Source organism: Staurois parvus, unplaced genomic scaffold (genome assembly GCF_062004578.1).
Source record: "Staurois parvus isolate SC_StPar_1 unplaced genomic scaffold, SC_StPar_1.0 ptg000437l, whole genome shotgun sequence".
NCBI classification, from domain to species: Eukaryota; Metazoa; Chordata; class Amphibia; order Anura; family Ranidae; genus Staurois; species Staurois parvus.
This window is the reverse complement of record NW_028318233.1, coordinates 253,516-276,712: the sequence shown is the minus strand read 5'-3', so window position 1 is coordinate 276,712 and position 23,197 is coordinate 253,516. Positions and strand designations below refer to the sequence as shown.

The 23,197-nt window shown below is 42.9% G+C and overlaps 1 protein-coding gene across 3 annotated transcripts in view; it reads right to left on the bottom strand.

Moving 5' to 3' along the window:
• The window catches only part of CCAR1 (cell division cycle and apoptosis regulator 1), an 81,848-nt gene that overhangs the window by 47,466 nt on the left and 11,185 nt on the right, over positions 1-23,197 (bottom strand). For all 3 annotated transcript variants that reach the window (XM_089687733.1, XM_089687734.1, XM_089687735.1), the window contains exons 3-8: positions 14,287-14,465; positions 5,471-5,512; positions 2,872-2,904; positions 2,562-2,755; positions 1,264-1,378; positions 988-1,186 (exon numbers count right to left, since the gene is read on the bottom strand). In XM_089687733.1, coding sequence (XP_089543859.1) covers positions 988-1,186; positions 1,264-1,378; positions 2,562-2,755; positions 2,872-2,904; positions 5,471-5,512; positions 14,287-14,465 — 762 coding nt within the window. The remainder of the gene's footprint in view (positions 1-987; positions 1,187-1,263; positions 1,379-2,561; positions 2,756-2,871; positions 2,905-5,470; positions 5,513-14,286; positions 14,466-23,197) is intronic.

The following is a 23,197-nucleotide window of genomic DNA, read 5'->3' as shown; positions in this document are numbered from 1 at the left end:
CAGAATTACTAAATCACAGTAAGGCGAGATTCTTAACAATATAGATAAGAAAAAACTTTAAGTAATTATTACAAAAGCTGTACAGTAACGTACTAACATCAAGAAAACTCAGATGGTCCTGAAAAGTAGATATATGAACTCTTACTTAAACAATAAAAGATTTAATACTGTATATGTTAATGTAACAACAAAAATACAAAAATATACAACCATGTATGTTATATATAAAAGGGGATTTTTTGATGCCTGCTTTTTAGGGTCATCCCAATTTCATTAGAAATCAATTTTCACTGGCTCTCAAAATTCCTCCTTGGGTAGTCGGTCTTGTAAATTATAACAAATCAGAGTTAACCATTAGATTTCTAGAACAGCGCAAAAAATGAGATGGAGAAGCGGACTGGTTACTACTAGGGGCAAAAAGGAGATTCCTTTCTTCAGTCATTTCATAAGGCAAAGGCTAGGCTAGTAATACATGCTTCAGTTTCTCCAACCATGGTTAACAGCATGGATGGAGGATCCTTCTCTGTCGGCTATTGTATTCTGTTAGCTGCTGACAACAGGCATCTGATTGGATTCAATCACTGTTTAGCCAACAATTTTCTACTTGGCTCCTTCAATTTTTCAGTTTAAATTTGTCAAGCTTGGTGTTTCCAATAGGGCCACCAATGGTCCATATTTCAGCTGATTCAGCAGTAAATTCAAGCAATGTATGACTAGCATTAGGGATATGATCAATTCATGAACCATTTTGCCCATCCTAGCATTAAAATGACAAAAAAAAGCCCAGTATTACTTTAATTTGGTGAGTTATAATGCCTGGAGAAATATCACATTGTCAGAAGTTGGCACATAAAAGAGAAAAAGACTGATTTTCAACTATGCATGCATTTGACAAACTAAATGGTTAAAATTATTCTTTTCAGACATGGAAGCTGTAAAGTAGTAGTGGCAGGATAACTTCTGAAGCTGAAGGAAAATACAGTGTACCTTTAGGCTGCTGTTGCTGTAACAGCGGAGGGGGCTGTGCCTGAAGTAATGGATTTAGTGAAGCAGCAGAAATTTGTGCCTGCAGCAAGGTTTGCGCTTGTGGAGGGGGTTGAGTCTGAACCCCAAAAGCAGGCTGTTGTGCAACAGGTGGCATAACTGGTGGTGGGTTCTTCAGTAAAGGCTGTGCTGGAGCTGGGTTCTACAGCAAGAAAAAGCAATCTGTGTAAATATTATACCAACCAAGTTAGATGGGAAGAGTAGAGGGTATTCATGTACCTGGTTTGGAAGCGTCTGAATCCTCTGTGCATTCCATTTAAACGGCATGTTTGGATTGTACGTAGCTTCCACCAAAACCCGATCTCCGACTTGTGGGGACTTACCCTTAACAGCACTGTAGAAAAAAGAAAAATTCTAAAGCATTTGCTTGGCAAAATAACAATAGTAGATACACAGCCTGAGGTTATAGCCTAGTTACAATTAGATAAGAAATCTGTTAACTTAAAGACCCTTTACAAAATTAATGGTGTCTATAAAAGTATAAAAAGAGGTTAGATAGAAATACCAAACAGCATTATTAAAAAACAAACACAACCAGACATGGGGATAATAGAAAGGTGCCCACGGACATTAGATGTTTCTTGCTCCAATCTACCTACATACATATATGGACTTCAGACATCAGCAAGTAGATCCAGAATAAAAGTCTGTTGTGTTGGATTTTTTTTTTTCTGTCAACTAACCATAGTGCCTTCATGATAGAAGTGGTGCCAACAGTGTTTTCCATATACTGGGTGACCAATTCCATTTTAAGGTTGGATTACTCTTTAACATCCTACACCTTATGTCTACAATCCTGTCATTAAGATTGATGTGCACTACAAATTATTATTATTATACAGTATTTATATAGCGCCAAAGGGTTTGCTCAGCGCTGTACAATAGCAAGGGGGACAGAACATGAGACAAAACAGTAACAATACACTACACGAGGGGTTCGAGAGCCCTGCTCTTTCAAGCTTACAATCTAGGAGGGAGAGGAAGTGGTACAGGAGGAAATGGCTGTGGGGGATGGAGTGGTGGGAGAAGTGGAGGAGATCAATTGTTAGGTGAGGGTGGGGTAGGCTTCCCTGAAGAGATGGGTTTTCAGGGTGCGCCTGAAGGTGAGGAGGGTGACAGTCTGATGGATTGGGGTAGGGAGTTCCAGAGGATGGGGGAAGTCCTGGAGAAGTCCTGCAGTTGGGTGTGGGAGGAGGAGACCAGGGAGCTAGAGAGTAGGAGGTCCTGTGAGGAGCGAAGGGCACGGGTAGGGTGGTATTTGGGTATCAGGTCAGTTAGGTAGTTTGGGGCGGTGTTGTGAATGACCACATTAAGCCACTCTTCAGTTAAAAACAGTAAAGAACAGCTTATTAGGCTGCATTTCGTGTGTAAATCTAATCACAAAGTAAAAACTATAGTCTTGAGGGAACATTGTACTTCCAAAAATAAACATGCAGAATTAGCCAAGTTATACGTAAGGTTACCCCTTTTTAAGATTTATCAGCATTCTTTCCGTTCAGGATGAGACTAATACATACGTAAGTTGAAAGAACACATCTTCATCCACAAAGCCAAATGTTTCATGGAGCTTGGTAACAACCCCAGTGAAGACCCTCTGTTTCTGAGGCTGGGTTTGCTGCTGGCTGGAGCGGGGAGTAGGGTAAGAGACTGTTATCTGTGCAGCCTGTTGGGGAGTGGACAGGGCGAGACTTGTTGGCAGTGCTACAGCAGGCTGCAAAACACAAAAAATACAATATTGGCAGCATTAATGACATCTGCTCATTGAACACACTGTTGCATACATATACAATACATTTGAATGTATGAGTATCACAGGCAAGCACTCACCTGAGTTATTAAAGTCTGTTGAGGCTGCTGCAACTGCAAAAAGAAGATAATACAATTGGAACATTTACCACAATGTCATTTCATGTCATACGAAAAGTACACTGCAAAATAGTGTTCGAGTAAAGACAATGCTAGTGGCGCATAGTGCTGCACTCTCCACAAGACTGTTCAGCATTTAATACTTTTGGTAATGTCAGATGCCTGGTGTCCCCCGCTGCACCCTGTGGTACTTTCCTGCAATCCCTATATCACTGCCAAGTCTTGTAGCAACACTGGAGCTGGAAGATGAAACCACAATGCGTGGCAGGGGACACAGGCATGTGATACTTCCCAAAGTGCTGCTTGCCAAATAGTCCTACAGAAGTTCAGGGCTGGGACTGAGCTCCTTTACTGCAGGAAAATTCTTCTGGTTGTATTTTTTTTTTTAACCTGACAGAAGCTGTTAAGACATATGTACTATGAGCTGAGGGGGGACTTAGGCTGCTTACATGGAGGAACTGAGCAGTGTTATCAAGTTCATTCACTGTATAAAAGTGCAGACAGGTGGCACCAGAAGCTACAAAGGTATCCTGCTGCCCATACCTTTGCAAACAATGGGTGAATCGCAACAGTGGCTGAACAGACTTTAAAAACAAGGTTTTTGTACTCACTATAAAATCCTTTTCCCCCATTCATTCAAGGACACAACTGGATCTAACAGATCTTGACAAATGTTATAGTGTCATCTGCGGGAATAGGATGGTAGGTGCAAACAAAATAGAAAGTGGGCCAAAACGGAAAAGACAAACAGTATAACTGTAAAGCAAAACCCCAGCAACCAAAAAAAAAAAAAATGCTCATACTGCTGCCTGCAAAACCTTACAGCTGTAGCTAACATCCACAAAAGGAGAAATGTCAACCATGTAGAATTTGATAAAGCAATGAAATGACAACTAGGCAGTCTCATTGCAAACTGCAGAAACATGGTGATATAAGGCCCAGGATGCACTCAAGAGACCTGGAAGGGTGAGCAATAGGGGGAAAGTTTTGCAGCCAGCATCACTGTCAGAAAGAGCAGGCTCAGCATTCTCCTTAAACTAACAAACGAAACCAGCACTCAAATCTTCATGCAGACTAGAAGGCTGAACGAGGAGGTGCAGCCCTTCAAAGATCGGGAAATCTGGATATTTGATGAACAAAAGCAAAAAGGGCGCACTCTCATTGTGCATTACCGTGGTACACCACGTGTTTATTGTGAAATTAAATAGATATATACTCAGAAACCAAAAGGAAAATACAAGCAGAATAGGTGGTCCGCAATGGCAGACCAATAAAATGCTGTGCCCTAATAAGGATAAGCTGACATGTTTCGGGAGACGAACCCCCTTCTTCAGATAATGCACGATGACAGTGCGCCCTTTTTGCTTTTGTTCATCAGCATACTCCTTCACAGGGGGATGAGGGTCCACAAGTGGAGAGGTTTCCTCATCAAAATCCTCAGATGCAGACAGAGAAAGAGGATGGCATTTTTTAATTAAATTTCTCAGATAAGGCCTGCTCCATGCAGGCCACAAAGTCCTTCATAGTGGAAATGAATCAAAAAGTTGCTTGAAGCCCCCTCCTGAGTCCAAAGATGTGACCAAAAACTTAAGAATAGGGGGTTTTAGCAGGGAAGGCAAAGCAAGTCGCTAAAGATGTGGGCTCACACACTCCACAACTGAGAGCTGGCAAAGGGGACCAGTGGGTAGGCATCCTTGATGTCAATTGAAGCCTGTGAACACAGCAGAGCCGGCAATCCTTTAGCGCAAATACATCCTTTAGGGCACCCAATGCTTCTAGGGGTCACATTTAAGGAGTACTGCAACTCGGCATGCTAAATATAGTAGTTAAATATACACAGTAAGGCCATCTCAGTTTTTAAATGACCTCTATGTCCTTGGAAACATGGTGTGACTCGTGAATTCCTCCAGAGTATGAGCAGAATACCTTTAACTGGAGGAAGGGCACCACTGGCACATATTTGATTCTGTGACAGTTTAGAAATTACTAATTAGCCATAAGTGCCATTAGAGAGATAGGAACCTACTTGGGCTGCACTGCCAACACAAAGCTGACCCCTCAGAAGCAGAGAACTGCATGCACTTGCAGGCAGTGCTGGACACATTACGGCCTGTCACCCAGAAAAAAAAAAAAAAAAAAAAGGAAGAACCTAAGAGACCACCAAAATCTAGACATGGAAATGGGTTCCATCTCCTAAACAATAGCCACAAAAATTGGGTTATTATTGCAGATGGGGGATTTGGTCACTAGCAGGGACCGTCCTCGCCTGTTCTTTTGTTTGTACCTAGCGACCCTACTCCTGCAGGTGCCACTACAACACTGGTCCTGATCCAACAGATCCAAGTTGTACCTTTCAATGAACTGAAGAGAAAAAGTTTGAACAGTAAAACAGTTTACGTGTATGTTTTAGATGTGTATATACTGTAGCTGTTTATAGTAGCTTTACCCTAGACCAAACACAGACAAGGCACAGTAGGGTAAGGGCTTTTAAACGATCCACTTTGTGTAAACAATAATTCTATCTTGTTGGAAGAAAGAAAAATTGTCAAAATCGACATACCTGCTGCTGTACACTGTAGATTTGCTGCGGCTGAGTGTATTGCTGAAAGAGAAAAGCAAATTATTTTTATTTATTTCAGGTACTTATATAGCTCTGTCAATTTACGGAGTGCTTTACATATATATTGTACATTCACATCAGTCCCTAACCCTCAAGGGGCGTACAATCTAAGGTCCCTAACTCACATTCATACATACACATACTAGGGACAATTTAGACAGGATCCAATTAACCTACCAGCATGTCTTTGGAGTGTGGAAGGAAACTAGAGTACCTGAAGGAAACCCACACAGGCACAGGGAGAACAAGAAAACTCCAGGCAGGTGCCTTCTGTCTTGGAATGCTCCCCCCACTACATATATCAAAGGGCAGAAGAATGTACAAAGGGTACAATGGGGAACAGTTAAAGAAAATTCAGTCTCACTTTCTTTTATAGCAAAGGCTATGTGACACTTTTTCTGTGTATTTACAACTCTTTGAACCTGTAGTCATGGGCAGCCAACAGACAGAAGAATAAGACATTTTTTCTCTCAAAGAAACAGCTTCATTTTGTCTCTTTTGTGCAACTTTGGAGTAGCAGAGGGAATTTATGAATCAAGTGTAACCTTGTAGTTGCAATCTGAAGACAATTTCCTAAAGAAACTGAGAATGTTTATACTTTAAAAAGTGTATAAATAAATCACTTCAATTGTCCAAACATGTAAAAAGCACCTTTTCACATGGATTTGATGAAGATCGTGAATATTCACACAATATTTTAGTGAAGCTTCATTAGTAAATCAGCCTCCTTGTCACACTTATCCTGTTTAGCATTGCCTTGCTATGCAACAGATTTGTTAAATATCCCTCAATCAACCATCCTTTAGATCCGCCGACAACTATGTAGCTTAAGAGTGTGTGATTGGGTACAAATTAAACAGATTGTTTTGGTAGGGTTTCCTCCTATTACATAGTTTTGCTAAATCAAAAGCACAATTTTCACAATCAGATTGTAATGCTTGTGACCAGTTTTTGCAGCATCAGCGGAGTGACGGGATTCTTGTTTAACTTGCCTAGACAGGTAATGATCTTGAAAGGTATAGGTTGAAGACAGCAAACCCTTCTTGTTTTAGTGGTGTGTGATCATAATGACCTCACACACTTACGATTAGAAAGATTTCTAATTTATTGCCCACTAATAACTTCCAAGCCAAAAAAGAGTCAATCAACACAGGAGCTGCAGCAGAGAAGGCAGACCAGGGTGTACAGGAAGTTTCTTGATGTTATTTTAGGGCATACCTGGTATCCTTGAGGCCCGGAAGCATTTAAACTGAACCTTATAAAAAGTATATTTGGGAAAATACCAAGTTATCTTTATAACATCCAGCTGTATTTTATGGTTAATGTATGTTCAGTATAGACCTTTTTCTTACTCTAACATTTATGGCATGGAAAATACTGAAATGCCACTGCTGCGATAGACGTATGGGAGCTGCCACTGCAGGAGAGCTGTCATGGGAGAAACACATAGGGTGACATTACCTTGCAACTCTGAAAAAAAAAACAAAAAAACAAAAAAAAACATATTCTGATGGTAGAAAGTATGCTGCCACTACTTGCTTCTTCTAAAAATTCTAGTTACCCGACTTACAAGCATGCAGCTAGGGAGGTCATAAAACCCAATTTATTTATTTGGAAAAGCAACAATGAAATTCCCCATGGGTAATAGTAGTAAATACCTAAAAAAACAAAAACTGTGAAACAAACTCTGACCAATAAATATTTTTTATTTATATTATTGATTTCATCAGGTCAGGGAGTTGCTGGAACAAGAGGGAAGTGATAAGTGTAGGTTTGCTCGAAAAGGTACAACTCATCCTCATGATTGCTTCACTACTTTGTGAATCATTGACCTGGAACCAGCATGGAAATGTCAGGACACTTGGAAATATGTACCTCAGCACTTAGTGTATAAAGAAAGAATTAAATAAGAATAATAGGAAAAATACAAATAAAAATAATATGATTAAATGGAAAGCCACACGCTAAAAAGGTATCTGATTACACAAACATTAAAAACTTTTAAATAATTCAGTGCAGTATCCCTTTAAGAAATGATCAATATTAACCAATTAATTCTATTTGCAAAATAGCAAAGAACACAAATATCCAAAATATATGTAATAGATACCAAGTTTATAAATGTGAAACTCCCATAAAGTGTAATGTGAGAGAGATCAATAATAATTTATACATATACATACACACACACACGTTCCAAGTTGCAAATAACTAATCATAACACAAAAATTTCATTCAGAAAAAGTCCAATGATCTTGTGCTGTAGTGATCCTGTGCGGATCCTCTGAAAGCTGCTTTCACCTACCTCCATGTACCACATGAAGCATACACCATCTGCTTACCAAAAACGGAGACCTCCAAACTACAAGAGGTCATACAGTGCCTTGAAAACGTATTCATACGCCTAGAAGTTTTCCACATTTTGTCATGTTACATCCAAAAACATAAATGTATTTTATTGGTATTTTATGTGATAGACCAACACAAAGTGGCACATAATTGTGAAGTGGAAGGAAAATGAAATGGTTTTCAATTTTTTTTACAAATAAATATCTGAAAAGTGTGGCGTGCATTTGTATTCAGCCCCCCTGAGCCAATACTTTATAGAACCACCTTTAATTGCCATTACAGCTGCAAGTCTTTTTGGGGATGTCTCTACCAGCTTTCCACATCTAGATTGAAATTTTTGCCCATTCTTTGCAAAATAGCTCAAGTTCTGTCAGATTAGATGGAGAGCGTCTGTGAACAGCAATTTTCAAGTCTTGCTACAGATTCTCAATTGGATTTAGGTCTGGACTTTGACTGGGCCATTCTAACACATGAATGTGCTTTGATCTAAACCATTCCATTGTGGCTCTGGCTGTATGTTTAGGGTCATTGTCCTGCTGGAAGGTGAACCTCCGTCCCAGTCTCAAGTCTTTTGCACTCTTAACAGGTTTTCTTCTAAGATTGCCCTGTATTTGGCTCCATCCATTTTCCCATCAACTCTGACCAGCTTCCCTGTCCCTACTGAAGAAAAGCATCACTACAGCATGATGCTGCCACCACCATGTTTCACAGTGGGGATGGTGTGTTCAGTTTGATGCGCAGTGTTAGTTTTCCGCCACACATCGCATTTTGTTTTAGGCCAAAAAGTTCAATTTTGGTCTCATCTGACCAGAGCATCTTTTTCCACATGTTTGCTGTGTCCCCCACATTGCTTCTCGCAAACTGCAAACAGGACTTCTTATGGCTTTCTTTCAACAATGGCTTTCCTCTTGCCACTCTTCCATAAAGGCCAGATATGTACACGACTAATAGTTATCCTGTGGACGGATTCTCCCACCTGAGCTGTAGATCTCTGCAGCTCCTCCAGAGTTACCATGGCCCTCATGGCTGCTTCTCTGATTAATGCTCTCCTTGACCGGCCTGTCAGTTTAGGTGGACGGCCATGTCTTGGTAAGTTTGCAGTTGTGTCATACGCTTTCCATTTTTGGATGATGGATTGATCAGTGCTCCATGAGATGTTCAAAGCTTGGGATATTTTTTATTTTTTTTATAACCTAACCCTGCTATAAACTTCTCCACAATTTTATCCCTGAGCTATCTAGCATGTTCCTTGGCCTTCATGAAGCTGTTTGTTCGCTAATGTTCTCTAACAAACCTCTGAGGGCTTCAAAGAACAGCTGTATTTATACTGAGATTAAATTACACACAGGTGGACTCTATTTACTAATTACTGTAGGTGACTTCTGAAGGCATTTGGTTCCACTAGATTTTAGTTAGGGGTTTCAGAGTAAAGGGGGCTGGATACAAATGCACTCCACATTTTTCAGATATTTATTTGTAAACAATTTTGGAAACTATTTGCCATTTTCCTTCCACTTCACAATTACCGTATTTTTTGCTCCATAAGACTCACTTTTTTCCCCCCAAAAAAGGTGGGAAAATGTCAGTGCGTCTTATGGAGCGAATGTAAAGCGGCTGGTCCGGTATTTCTGCCGCCACCATGTCAGAATATCGGGCCAGCCGCTCAGCTCTTCTCTCCTGCAGGACCTTACCTGTTCCTCGGTCCAGCGCTGCAGTCTTCCAGCGGCGGCTTCTGTGAAAGCCGGGGGCCCACTGCGCATGCGCAAGAAGCGCTGCGCTTTGTGAATGGTCCGGTGTCTTCTCGGACACATGACAGGTCCCAGAAGGCTCCAGGCCATTCACAAAGCGCAGCGCTTCTCGCGCATGCACAGTGGGCACCCGGCTATCACAGAAGCCGCCGCGGGAAGAAGAAGGAAGGACAACTCCGCGGAAGTGGGAGCGGGTACCTGTCAAATTCAGGTACCCTTTCCCCCTCCCTCCCCAAAGGTCCGCTGTCTCTGGTAATCTCCTTTACTGTCTGCAGTCTCTGGTCATCTGTACTATGTCCGCAGTCTCTGGACATTCCCTGTACTATGTCCGCAGTCTCTGGACATTCCCTGTACTATGTCCGCAGTCTCTGGTCATCCCCTGTACTATGTCCGCAGTCTCTGGTCATCCCCTGCACTATGTCCGCAGTCTCTGGTCATCTCCTGCACTATGTCCGCAGTCTCTGGTCATCTCCTGCACTGTCTCCGCAGTCTCTGGTCATCTCCTGCACTGTCTCCGCAGTCTCTGGTCATCTCCTGCACTGTCTCCGCAGTCTCTGGTCATCTCCTGCACTGTCTCCGCAGTCTCTGGTCATCTCCTGCACTGTCTCCGCAGTCTCTGGTCATCTCCTGCACTGTCTCCGCAGTCTCTGGTCATCTCCTGCACTGTCTCCGCAGTCTCTGGTCATCTCCTGCACTGTCTACGCAGTCTCTGGTCATCTCCTGCACTGTCTACGCAGTCTCTGGTCATCTCCTGCACTGTCTACGCAGTCTCTGGTCATCTCCTGCACTGTCTACGCAGTCTCTGGTCATCTCCTGCACTGTCTACGCAGTCTCTGGTCATCTCCTGCACTGTCTACGCAGTCTCTGGTCATCTCCTGCACTGTCTACGCAGTCTCTGGTCATCTCCTGCACTGTCTACGCAGTCTCTGGTCATCTCCTGCACTGTGTCCGCAGTCTCTGGTCATCTCCTGCACTGTGTCCGCAGTCTCTGGTCATCTCCTGCACTGTGTCCGCAGTCTCTGGTCATCTCCTGCACTGTGTCCGCAGTCTCTGGTCATCTCCTGTACTGTGTCCGCAGTCTCTGGTCATCTCCTGTACTGTGTCCGCAGTCTCTGGTCATCTCCTGTACTGTGTCCGCAGTCTCTGGTCATCTCCTGTACTGTGTCCGCAGTCTCTGGTCATCTCCTGTACTGTGTCCGCAGTCTCTGGTCATCTCCTGTACTGTGTCCGCAGTCTCTGGTCATCTCCTGTACTGTGTCCGCAGTCTCTGGTCATCTCCTGTACTGTGTCCGCAGTCTCTGGTCATCTCCTGTACTGTGTCCGCAGTCTCTGGTCATCTCCTGTACTGTGTCCGCAGTCTCTGGTCATCTCCTGTACTGTGTCCGCAGTCTCTGGTCATCTCCTGTACTGTGTCCGCAGTCTCTGGTCATCTCCTGTACTGTGTCCGCAGTCTCTGGTCATCTCCTGTACTGTGTCCGCAGTCTCTGGTCATCTCCTGTACTGTGTCCGCAGTCTCTGGTCATCTCCTGTACTGTGTCCGCAGTCTCTGGTCATCTCCTGTACTGTGTCCGCAGTCTCTGGTCATCCCCTGTACTGTGTCCGCAGTCTCTGGTCATCCCCTGTACTGTCTCCGCAGTCTCTGGTCATCCCCTGTACTGTCTCCGCAGTCTCTGGTCATCCCCTGTACTGTCTCCGCAGTCTCTGGTCATCCCCTGTACTGTCTCCGCAGTCTCTGGTCATCCCCTGTACTGTCTCCGCAGTCTCTGGTCATCCCCTGTACTGTCTCCGCAGTCTCTGGTCATCCCCTGTACTGTCTCCGCAGTCTCTGGTCATCCCCTGTACTGTCTCCGCAGTCTCTGGTCATCCCCTGTACTGTCTCCGCAGTCTCTGGTCATCCCCTGTACTGTCTCCGCAGTCTCTGGTCATCCCCTGTACTGTCTCCGCAGTCTCTGGTCATCCCCTGTACTGTCTCCGCAGTCTCTGGTCATCCCCTGTACTGTCTCCGCAGTCTCTGGTCATCCCCTGTACTGTCTCCGCAGTCTCTGGTCATCCCCTGTACTGTCTCCGCAGTCTCTGGTCATCCCCTGTACTGTCTCCGCAGTCTCTGGTCATCCCCTGTACTGTCTCCGCAGTCTCTGGTCATCCCCTGTACTGTCTCCGCAGTCTCTGGTCATCCCCTGTACTGTCTCCGCAGTCTCTGGTCATCCCCTGTACTGTCTCCGCAGTCTCTGGTCATCTCCTGTACTGTCTCCGCAGTCTCTGGTCATCTCCTGTACTGTGTCCGCAGTCTCTGGTCATCTCCTGTACTGTGTCCGCAGTCTCTGGTCATCTCCTGTACTGTGTCCGCAGTCTCTGGTCATCTCCTGTACTGTGTCCGCAGGCTCTGGTCATCTCCTGTACTGTGTCCGCAGGCTCTGGTCATCCCCTGTACTGTGTCCGCAGTCTCTGGTCATCCCCTGTACTGTGTCCGCAGTCTCTGGTCATCCCCTGTACTGTGTCCGCAGTCTCTGGTCATCCCCTGTACTGTGTCCGCAGTCTCTGGTCATCCCCTGTACTGTGTCCGCAGTCTCTGGTCATCCCCTGTACTGTGTCCGCAGTCTCTGGTCATCCCCTGTACTGTGTCCGCAGTCTCTGGTCATCCCCTGTACTGTGTTCGCAGTCTCTGGTCATCCCCTGTACTGTGTCCGCAGTCTCTGGTCATCCCCTGTACTGTGTCCGCAGTCTCTGGTCATCCCCTGTACTGTGTCCGCAGTCTCTGGTCATCCCCTGTACTGTGTCCGCAGTCTCTGGTCATCCCCTGTACTGTGTCCGCAGTCTCTGGTCATCCCCTGTACTGTGTTCGCGCAGTTCACATAAGGCGGCATGTTTTAATTTGTCATTATTTATGTTTTAAGTATTCACTGCACTACTAGTTTGGGAATTTGTTTTCTCTGAATTTTTGGTTTTGCCAAGCAAGTTTCACTATAAGGTTATCATAAACACATCTCCTGGTTACTTACATTACCTCACACATCAAACATTCTAGCATTGTTGTACATTTGGCAAGCTTTACAGCACAACATGGAAAAAAAAAAAGGAAAATGTTTAGCTAAAACATTCAGAATATGTCTATGCTGTGAATATCAGATTAAAACTTATGATTCTACAGCATCCTGACATGCATAGCCTATAAGATGAACTTGTCATGGGTCAAGCTTTTTAAATAAGCAAGGATTTACATTTAGAAAAAAATAAGCTGCTCAAGATGTCAGTTCTGAAAGAAGCAGTAAAAACAACTGAGGTCTATCCCTTGGAGTATTTTGCCTAGCTGGCTAAGGCTAAAACAAATTAACCAGATAATGGAATCTGCTGCAGTGACAAATTCAAAAACCTGCGTAGGATGACAACCCCAGAGTAGGATATTGGCATTCACTACAAACTGTCAGACTCAAGCAATATGGCAAGCAGACAGTAACTGCAATTAATTAGATTGGAACTAATTTTACACAGAAATGGTGAAGACTGCTGGGGAAAGAAATAAAAGATCAACTTAGGAAACGGACTTTTTTTTTAATGTTTATTAGCTATACGTTTCTTAATACCAAACATGCATAGCTCTGCTTCTTGCTGTACAGTTCGTATGCCTTAGTGTTCCTTTGAGCACACATGTGATATTTGATCAGGTCATATGAAGGATCTTGAGAGTAGTGCTTTTTAGTCATCTCAACAAAGAAGTACATGTCAAAGTACATGTCAAACAAAATCTGCTTTAATAATGCTGAAATGTGCGCATGTTTCAGGGCTTGTTCACATGTACTGTGGAGGCCTGATTTTTCTGTATTCGATTAACACAGGGCATCTCTAGGGCACACAGAAAACAACTGTTCACACTTCAGTGCAGCCAGGATGTGGGGTGCAGGGAGCTGTGGTAATATGCAGACATACTGTATTGCATTTTACCACAGCACGCTGGAAGGCACTGCATAAATGATTAATATAAACATAGAAAACTTTTAATAATTAAAAATGCGGTGTTCTGAATTGTGCATCACACGGAAGTCTGTTAGCCTTGAACTGTGTGAATGAGCCATTAAAGTGGTTATAAAAGCTGAAGATTTTTTACCTTCATGCATTCTAAGCATAAGGGTAAAAAACCTTCAGTGTGCAGCTCCCCCCTCATACTTACCCAAGCCTGATCGTAATCCAGCACTGTACATGAGAGCCTCAGCTCTCCCCAGTATCTCTCTTCTCATTGGCTGAGACAAAGTAGTGGGAGCCACTGGCCATCGGGAGCAAGCACACACATGTTCCCACAGAGCAAGCAGCTTGCTCTGGGGGCAGTCGGCAGGGGGGAGGGGCCAGGAAAACCAGCAGGGGACTCAAGAAGAGGAGGATCGAGGCTGCTCTGTGCAAAACCATTGTACTGAGCAGCTAAGTATAACACGTTTGTTATTTCAATTTAAAAAGAAATACGAAAAATAAACATCCTGTATTCTGTCTAGCTTTGCAAATATGACAGGGATCTATTTTTCATCTGCTATTTATATTGCGGTGCAGCCAAAGTGTGAACAGGGTTGCTTCCAATGAGAGCCTTGTATGACTCTAATGCAACCACAGAAGTACAATAACAGTTAAAGTGCATAGTAAAAGGAAGACAATAATCAAGAAACACCGACTCACCTGCTGCAGAGCAGCGGCTGCGGCGGCGGCTGCAGCATGTTGTTGGAGTGCTGCAGTTTGAGTGAGTTGATAGTTTGCTGGAGAAGGTGTGCTGAGGCCGGCTGCTGCCAACGCTGACTGCTGAGTGTAGATGGTAGGTGAAGCTCCAAGTAGTGATGGTTGTTGGACACCTAATGGAGCTGATACAGCACAATACCACGTTATACAGTGCACACTCCGAAAAAGCAAGGCAACCTACATATTTACCAGAGTTTACTATAAATCCTCCAACAAACATACAGTAAGAGAGAAGTAAGAATTGGCTTTCTCCACAACAGAACCAACACAAAGGGAAAATAAGCCGTATTACACATGCACACAGAACGTTTTGTTTTTTGTATTTTTTTAATACTTTTTTTATTGTCATATGCAAATATTTATACATCAAAAGTATTAACGCATATCAAAACAATCAGTAATACAATAAGAATGCCACACAATTCCAATTTTATGACATATCTAGCTTACACCCAAACCATTGTCTGAAAAAAAAAAAAAAAAAACGGATAGAGACACACATTTTTACTTAGAATAAATGCTTTATGTGATAATAGTCACCCTATGCTATGGATACACATGAAAAACTACCAAACCAAACTATTCCCCTTTCAAAATATCCTCAAAAATGAGAGAGAAAGAGAGAAAAAAAAAACCTAACAATGGAGAAAAAAATAGCTTGGATAAATCCTCTCCCCCCCCCATCCAAAAGCCAGAAAAAGTAGTTCTGGTATTCACATCACCCCCTAACACCAAATGTTTGCGGAGCACCCCACGCACTAGAGGAGTCCAAAAAAAAAGGGAAGGGGAGGAATAATAATGAGCTATACCTATCACTTAAGGATTGTTAGCCACTGTTGCAGTGGAATCCACCCACCTGGACCATATCTTTCCACACTTCCCCGGACACCCCTTGCTTCATACATACAGTGGAAGATCCAATTTTATCCAGGCCATCAAGTCAAGAATAGCAATACGTATGCAATGTAATGCTATCAACTTTCGTACATTAAAAAAAAATCCAGGATTCTCAGGAAAAGTTTGGTATCTTTATTCATAGTATCATCTTCAAGTACTCCTAAAAGGCACACCATAGGACTACACACATCAGGCAAATCAAATGTATCCAATATAAATGCAGTGACTTCTGACCACAGGGGCCTAACGTTAGAGCATTCCCATACCATGTGTAGAAAGGATCCCTTACTAGCCTTACACTTATGACAAGTGGCTGTGGTACATCTCCCCATATGAAACAGAAGCTGAGGCGTATAGTACATTTTCGTCCCAAGAGGGAATAATCGTACCCACATGTACCTGTCACCATGTACAAAAGTTTAAGGATGCTGCAGACCTGCCCTGGAGTTGAGCAGAGGGAAAGGGAGTTGCTATATGGACAGCAAAGGTGAGAAAGAGTGGGGAGCAGAGGTATACAGAGAGGGTTACTATTTTGGGTTCAAAGGTGAGCAAAGAAGAGGAGGTACAGAGATTCAAAAAGGTGACCAAAAAGGGGGGGGGGTGGAAAGTTACCATTTGGGATTCAAAGGTGAGCTAGTTAGTGCATCTCAGTTATACTGATGGTTAGTGTAAATACTCCTGGTATGTTGGGAGTTTAGTGAAAATATTCTCATTGCATCGGTGGTCAGTATTCAAAGGAACCAATTATTGCGCTGACTAGAACTTAACCATCATTTAACAGGGCACATAAGAAGGCCAGGGGACTGGTAGGGAATACCAGGTGAAGTGGATGCAGCTCCTCTCAGATTAGGTCACAAGATCTTAATGCACATATAAAAAACAAACACAAGAAGGTGTAGCATCTAGGTGTAGCATCTACATCTAGGTGTAGCAATTTATTATAAAGAATAAAAAGGCAATAAAAATGCACCCACTAGTTAAAAGTGGATCAAGGCTTGTCATAAACCCATATAGCCCTCCAAAGGATTACTGTGAGGCTGCAGAGCTCTGCAGGAACATGGCTGGCTGAAGCAGAGTTCTTGGTGAAAGTAAAGCTGTCAGGCTTCAGGCTGGAACATAAGCAACAACGGCTTCCGGAAGAAGCATGATGGCCTATAGTTTGATAAAGGGGCACTCCTGTCTGCCCTGCAACATGTAGCCACACCCCCTCCACTTCCTGTCACCATCACCCAGCCGAGAGAGGTGCCGTTCGGAGCCGCAGCCATCTTGCTACTTCTGGAAGCCGTGGTTGCTTATGTTGTGTAACACCACCTTACTAAAAATGGTTCCCAACAGGAAGAGCTGCCAACTCTGATGCTCTTCTCGCAGAGGTGATTGCCACCAAAGAGAGAATCTTTCGAGTTAGCAGAACTAACGGAATCTCCCTGATAGGTTCAAATAGTGGTTTTTGTAAAACTGCCAAGTCCAAGTTCAAATTCCAAGGACACAGGGGCGGTCTGACAGGAGGAAGAGTACACATCACTCCCTGTGAAAAAAAAAAAAAAAAAGGACAAACTAAAGAGTGAGAAGCAATCGGTCTTTGGAAGAAAACAGCCAAGGCTGAAACCTGACCCTTAATAGTACCAATAGCCAATTTCTTTTCTACTCCTATGTAAAGAATAGGTAGATGTGTGCACCCAATGGAACAAAGTAAGTAAAGAAACTGAATAAATTAAATTAAAAGCAGCCAAGCACAAGGTAACCAAGAAAACCTCAAAAAATATCATAAAATGATGTGCGGCGCTAGGATCAAAAAAATGTCTATAAGTTAGCATATAAACATAAAATACGGATTATTGATAAATCATATAAAAGTTCACCAGGTGACTATGGTGCTCATTAATCATGTGTCTTCCTGGACCTGGTGGATGTGCATATAGGTGTATAAGCAATGCGCACTCACCAGAAAGCGCACGTAAATGCACGTTAGTAATTAATTTAGATGTCATCAAATGGTCATAATGGGATGATGGTAGGAATCCTAAGCCTTTCCTCTATGGGTGGATGGATTCTGAGGTGTGGATTGACTGGTATCAAGGTCATCCAGAGTTCCCTTTTATGGGATAGGTGGGTGCAGTCCTCTGTATCTAGTGGAGGCTCCCTCTCTGGATGTTAGGATGGCTGTGAATCAAAAACTCCTCTGGCGGCGGACACTCCTCCCACTCATCCCCTGCTCACACTGCACGTGAAAGGGTCACACTGTGGACTCGCCACCCAAACAAACAGGAACTTCAGCCAGCCAACCACAGGGCGACCCGAGCGCCTTACGTGACCTACACGTTTGTTTCCTGTTTGTCCTAAACATCTTCAAAGGACTCTGTCGCTCTTTTTAAATGGGGGCCACTGCCTTGGACCCGTATAGCACCCTGCCGGAAGAGCCTTGGTCAGATCAAACTGCACAAGGTTCCGAAAATGCAGGGTCCAGTGCCGTAAAACCGCATTACAGGCAAAACCCTGAGGATTCTTCTCCTTATCCAGCAAGGCTCAGGTACCATCCATTGTGGCTAACAGCTTTTCGAGTGGATCCGATTGAGGCCCTTGACTCTCAGTAGAATCGTTCCAGACCTCCCAGTATGCTTCACAGAGCATATGTGGCACATATTCAGTGAACATCCACCTTACAGACACTGGCAAAAAAAACGGAGTACTTCCTGTGTAGGAGGGGTTTTATAGGGGAGGACTTCCTGTTTGGTTGTCCAGTGTCCAGTCACCTATACTATATATCACATATAACCCACATACAGTTAGGTCCATATATATTTGGACACAGGCACAATTTTCATACTTTTGGCTCTGTATGCCACCAGAATAAATTAAAACAAAACAAAACAATCCAAATGAATTTGAAGTGCAGATTTTCAGCTTTAATTCAAGAGGTTGAACAAATATCAAGTACAAATTTTAGGAACTGCAACCATTTTTATACACAGTACCTCCATTTTCAGGGGCTCAAATATAATTGGATAAATGAATATAATCATGAATAAAATGTTCATCTTTAATATTTTGTTGAGAATCCTTTACTGGCAATGACTGCCTGAAGTCTGGAACCCATGGACATTACCAAAGACTGGCTTTCCTCCTTTCTGATGCTTTGCCAGGCTCTAACTGCAGCTGCCTTCAGTTCTTTGTTTGTGGGTCTTTCTGCCTTTAGTTGTGCCTTCAGCAAGTGAAATGCATGCTTAATTGGGCTGAGATCAGGAGATTGACTTGGCCATTGCAGAATATTCCACTTCTTTTCCTTCAAAAGCTCCTGGGTTGCTTTTGCAGTGTGCTTTGGATCATTGTCCATCTGTACTGTGAAGCGCCATCCAATCAACTTTGCGGCATATGGCTGAATCTGGACTGACAGTATATCTCTAAACACTGAAGAAATCATCCGGCTGCTTCTGTCTTCTGTCAAATCATTGATAAACACCAATGACCCAGTGGCAATGGAAGCCATGCATGCCCATGCCATCACACTGCCTCCATCATGTTTTACAGATGACGTTGTTTGATTTGGATCATGAGCTGTTCAAACCCTTCAACACACTTTTTTCTTCCCGTCATTCTTGTACCGATTAATCTTAGTTTCAACCGTCCAAAGAATGCTTTTCAAGAACTGATCTGGCTTTTTTAGATATTTTTTGGCAAAGTCTAATTTGGCTTTTCTATTCTTCAGGATTATGAATGGTTTGCACCTTGTGGTGAACCCTCTGTATTTGCTCTCGTGAAGTTTTCTCTTGATTGTAGACTTTGACAATGAAATGCCCACCTCCTGGAGAGTATCCTTCACTTGTCTGGATGTTGTGAATGGGTTTTTCTTTACCATAGAGAGGATCCTGCGATCATCCACCACTGTTGCCTTCTGTGGACGTCCATGCCTTTTCATGTTGCTGAGCTCACCAGTTCGTTCTTCTTTCCCCAGAATGTACTAAATTGTTCATTTGACCACTCCTAATGTTGCTGCTATCTCTCTGATGGATTTGTTTTGTTTTTGAAGCCTTACAATGGCCTGTTTCACTTGCATGGACAGCTCCTTTACATGCATGATGTAGGACGGTTGACAGGAATTGATTCCAAATGCAAATACCACACTTAGAATCAACTCCAGAACTTTTACCTGCTTAATTGAAGAAATAATGAAGGCGTAGCCCACACCTGGCCATGAAACAGCTTTTAATTCAATTGTCCAATTAATTTTGGTCCCTTGAAAAAGGGGGGATGGCTACTCTTAAGAGCTGTAATTCCTAAACCCTTCCTCCGATTTGGATGTACATACCCTCAAATTAAACCTGAGAGTGTGCACGTTCATCCCATATCCATGATATAAATATAGCTTGAATATGTTTTGACAAATACCTGAAAAAAACTATAATTTTACCTGTGTCCAAATATATATGGACCTAACTGTAGTCATTTTTATGGCCTTTTCTGTGTCCCGTGATGTACAATAAAGAAAAAGGTGTCTCTGGAAATTTTTTTTAAACAATGGCAACTATGAAATAGAGCTTTACAGTTTTTGATGTTCCCATTACTGCCCAATTTCTCTGTAGTATACAATTAAAAATGCAACACTGTCTCATAAAGGGCAGAAATCATTTTCACTGTGCCCCAGCTGTCAAAACATAAGTATTCTTTAAAAAGTGTATTTAAACCCCAAGAACGCACTTTTCTTATCTAGGCCCTTCTAGCCTGTTAAATATACCATTGAAAAGTGATTTTCTATTGGCCTATGTGGAGATGAGATCCATATATGGTGGTCCTGCCCTTGTTTGGTGGGCTTATGGCCTCCTCTCATCCCCGTTTCATACTTCCTTCCGCAGAGACCCCCGACACGCATTTCTCCATTGCCAGCTTCCTGGTCTTCTGTCCCATCAGCAAAATTGGCCACATACCTCTTCAGAGCGGCAAAAAACGCACCATGGCCAGGGCTTGGAAGAAGCCCACTGTCAGCTTTGCCGAAGTGAGGAACATCTTGACCACCCTCATGGTCCATGAGAAAATGTCAAGCATACTTCATGATTCCCACTCAAAATTCCTCAAAATATGGAATCCGTGGTGATCTTATGCTCACCCCACCCTACCCTCATCCAGTCTGCGTATCCCAATCCCTTAGGGGAGGCTCCACCTTACAGGCACTCTCTCTCCCCTTCTGACCTTGTCTTTCGCTTCTCTCTACTTTTTCATATCTCACTGCTTCTTCTCCTTTCCCTCCTTCCCCCTCCTCATCCTTACCTTACACCCCCCCCACACACACAATTTTACTAAGCCCTCTAATACATACTGACACTCCATGTGTCATCCATTGAATGTTCTTACTCCTTCCAGAGGAAACTATTTGTGATGGGCTGGTTTATTTACTTATTTGTTGTCATCTCTTTGTTTCTACAAAGCTCCCCTGCATGGGACCTTATTGTTTTACTTGTATCTTGTCACAACTACTAAATAAAATACTATTGTACCAGAAAGTGATTTGCTATATCTGCTTTAAAAACGTCATTTGATAACTTCCTGTGTTCTCTGCCTCTGTTAACAATTATCAATGACATTGTTATCAGCTATACTGGAAAGTACAGAAGCACACCCCTCTGTAATGGGGGAGAGAGGCAGGGTTGCACAGTACTATCTTGGTAAACTGTAATATACTGCATTGTTATTTTGGAGTTTAAACGGTCATTCCCATCATTTTTGCTAGATGCTGGGTGGTTTATTTCACATAACACCCATATGTTTCAGAAACTCCATTGACAAGATCTCTGCTCTTGAGTTCCTGGGTCTTCACATCTGCTGTGGCTATTACGAACAGATTTATGGCAGAGTGATCTCAGGTTGTGAGTATCCAGGACATATAAGAAATCAGAAGCTGAGTCAGCCGCCATGCACTACCGGTATCTAAAATACCCCTTTTTGTTTGGCTGACCTTTGGAGCTCCAATCGATATATGAATATCAATGATAAAATTGATTATGCATATAAATTTGGATCTCTATATGTTACATGTATTTAAAGTGGTATCGTCTTCAGGGAAAATATCAAACCATATTTTCCTTCCAAAAGGACCATTTTTCTATAAACAGAATGCATTCATTGCTCATCATTGTTAGACTGCCATAAAACAAAAAGAAAGGTAATGGTAGTAAATAGGAGCACCAACATATAAAGAGAACACAAGGTAAATACCACCAGATATTAAAGAAATTACACAGCAGGATTTAAAGAAATGTCTACATTTAATAACAGATGGCATCAACCATAACGACTGTCCAAGAGAGGATATCCTCAAATCTTTGATTGCCACAGGGCCCATTAAGATGGGTTTGTTGACAGTGAGTCATATTGACAACTTCCAAATTAGCACACATGACTGCTTTCATTAGTCAGGCAACGGCAGCCATCTGCTCTCTTGTCAGCTCCTTGTGCAAGCACTCCGTCAGCCTTTAATTATGCAGTGCTGACTTCCAGTTTTACATCCTAGCTTCATTTGTTCGGACAAAAATGTCTTCTATAATTGCTGCATTTTGCAGCCAGTACAAAGATAAGCAGAATAAGGAGAATGTCTACAAATACAACCAGCAAGGTCATTATGTTAGTAGCTAGGATAGTTTATTGTAAACATATAAAAAGTATGTGAAATTGTCAGTAGTTCAGGTTAAAAAGTGTCATTATAGCCATTGCGCTTCTAGTGGTCTTTACTGCTGAGGGTTGCTTTACATAGCATTATGCAAAGAACTCAATCTGATTTAGTTTATTAAAGTGTATCTAGGGACAAAAATAAAATACAAAAGGGATAACAGGCGAATGGTGTGGCAGTCCATGCATGTTTGATGAGTTCTAAATGGGCAGGGGTAAAGGTAGTCCAGTAGGCACTAAGGGCAAGCTGCGTAGGAGAGAAGCATGACTCTGCAGAAGGGAAAACAAAGAAACACAGCGCCTCTAAGTGTGTACTGTGAAGGTATTTAATAAAAAGATAAGTAGTAACCCACATCTTAGAATTTAAAAACAGGCTCATGGGTGAGAGAGAGGGAGACGTCTGTCTGGTGAGACGTCAGGCCTGGTGAAAGAGCGCGCCTGGACTCATCTCGTCCTGCACATGCTCAGAAACGCGTCGCATTTTGATGACGTCAGACGCCACATGTGCTGATCCCGGACATCTTGGAGACTCTGCCAAGCTCCACCATCCATGCTGCATATGCACGGCACCATCTGCTGGCAGATACCTTGGAGATTCCACCAGGCTTACCATCCATGTTGCACATGCACAGCACCACTTGCTGACGGACTCCATTGATCTCCTCTCTGGATCAGACACACAACAACTTCTGGCTACAGACGTCTCACCCTCTCACCCATGAGCCTGTTTTTAAATTCTAAGATGTGAGTTACTACTTATATTTTTATTAAATACCTTCACAGTACACACTTAGAGGCGCTGTGTTTCTTTGTTTTCACAAAAATAAAATAAATACTTTATGTAACGAGTCATTTCATTTCCTTGTGTTCTAGGCTAGTTTTTTTTTTTTCTTTTAAAGAAAGTTTAGGAAATTGCTAAACATACATGTAGAATGATCCTGCATGACCAACTTTCTGGAATTCGGGGGACAAATATCTAATTCCCTCTGAATATGCACAGCCGTGTCTCCTATTACAGAAAGCTTATCTATACAACTTCAAGTCCCATGCCTCCAGACGCTCAGCGGTGACATCAGCAGTAGAGAACTGCCTCCAGAACAGCCCTTTTTTGCCAATTAAATGTGTTAAAGATGATGGCATATCGAAAGCAGTAGGATTATAAAAAATGCCCCTTATATGACATCAGCTTGCTGGACGCAATGTAAAGTGGGATATGTAGTCCTTTAGAAGGAATGTGTACATCATGTGAAGTGGCAGGAAAGCAACGCTTCAGCATGGAGAGATAACAGGAAACAGGAATAGG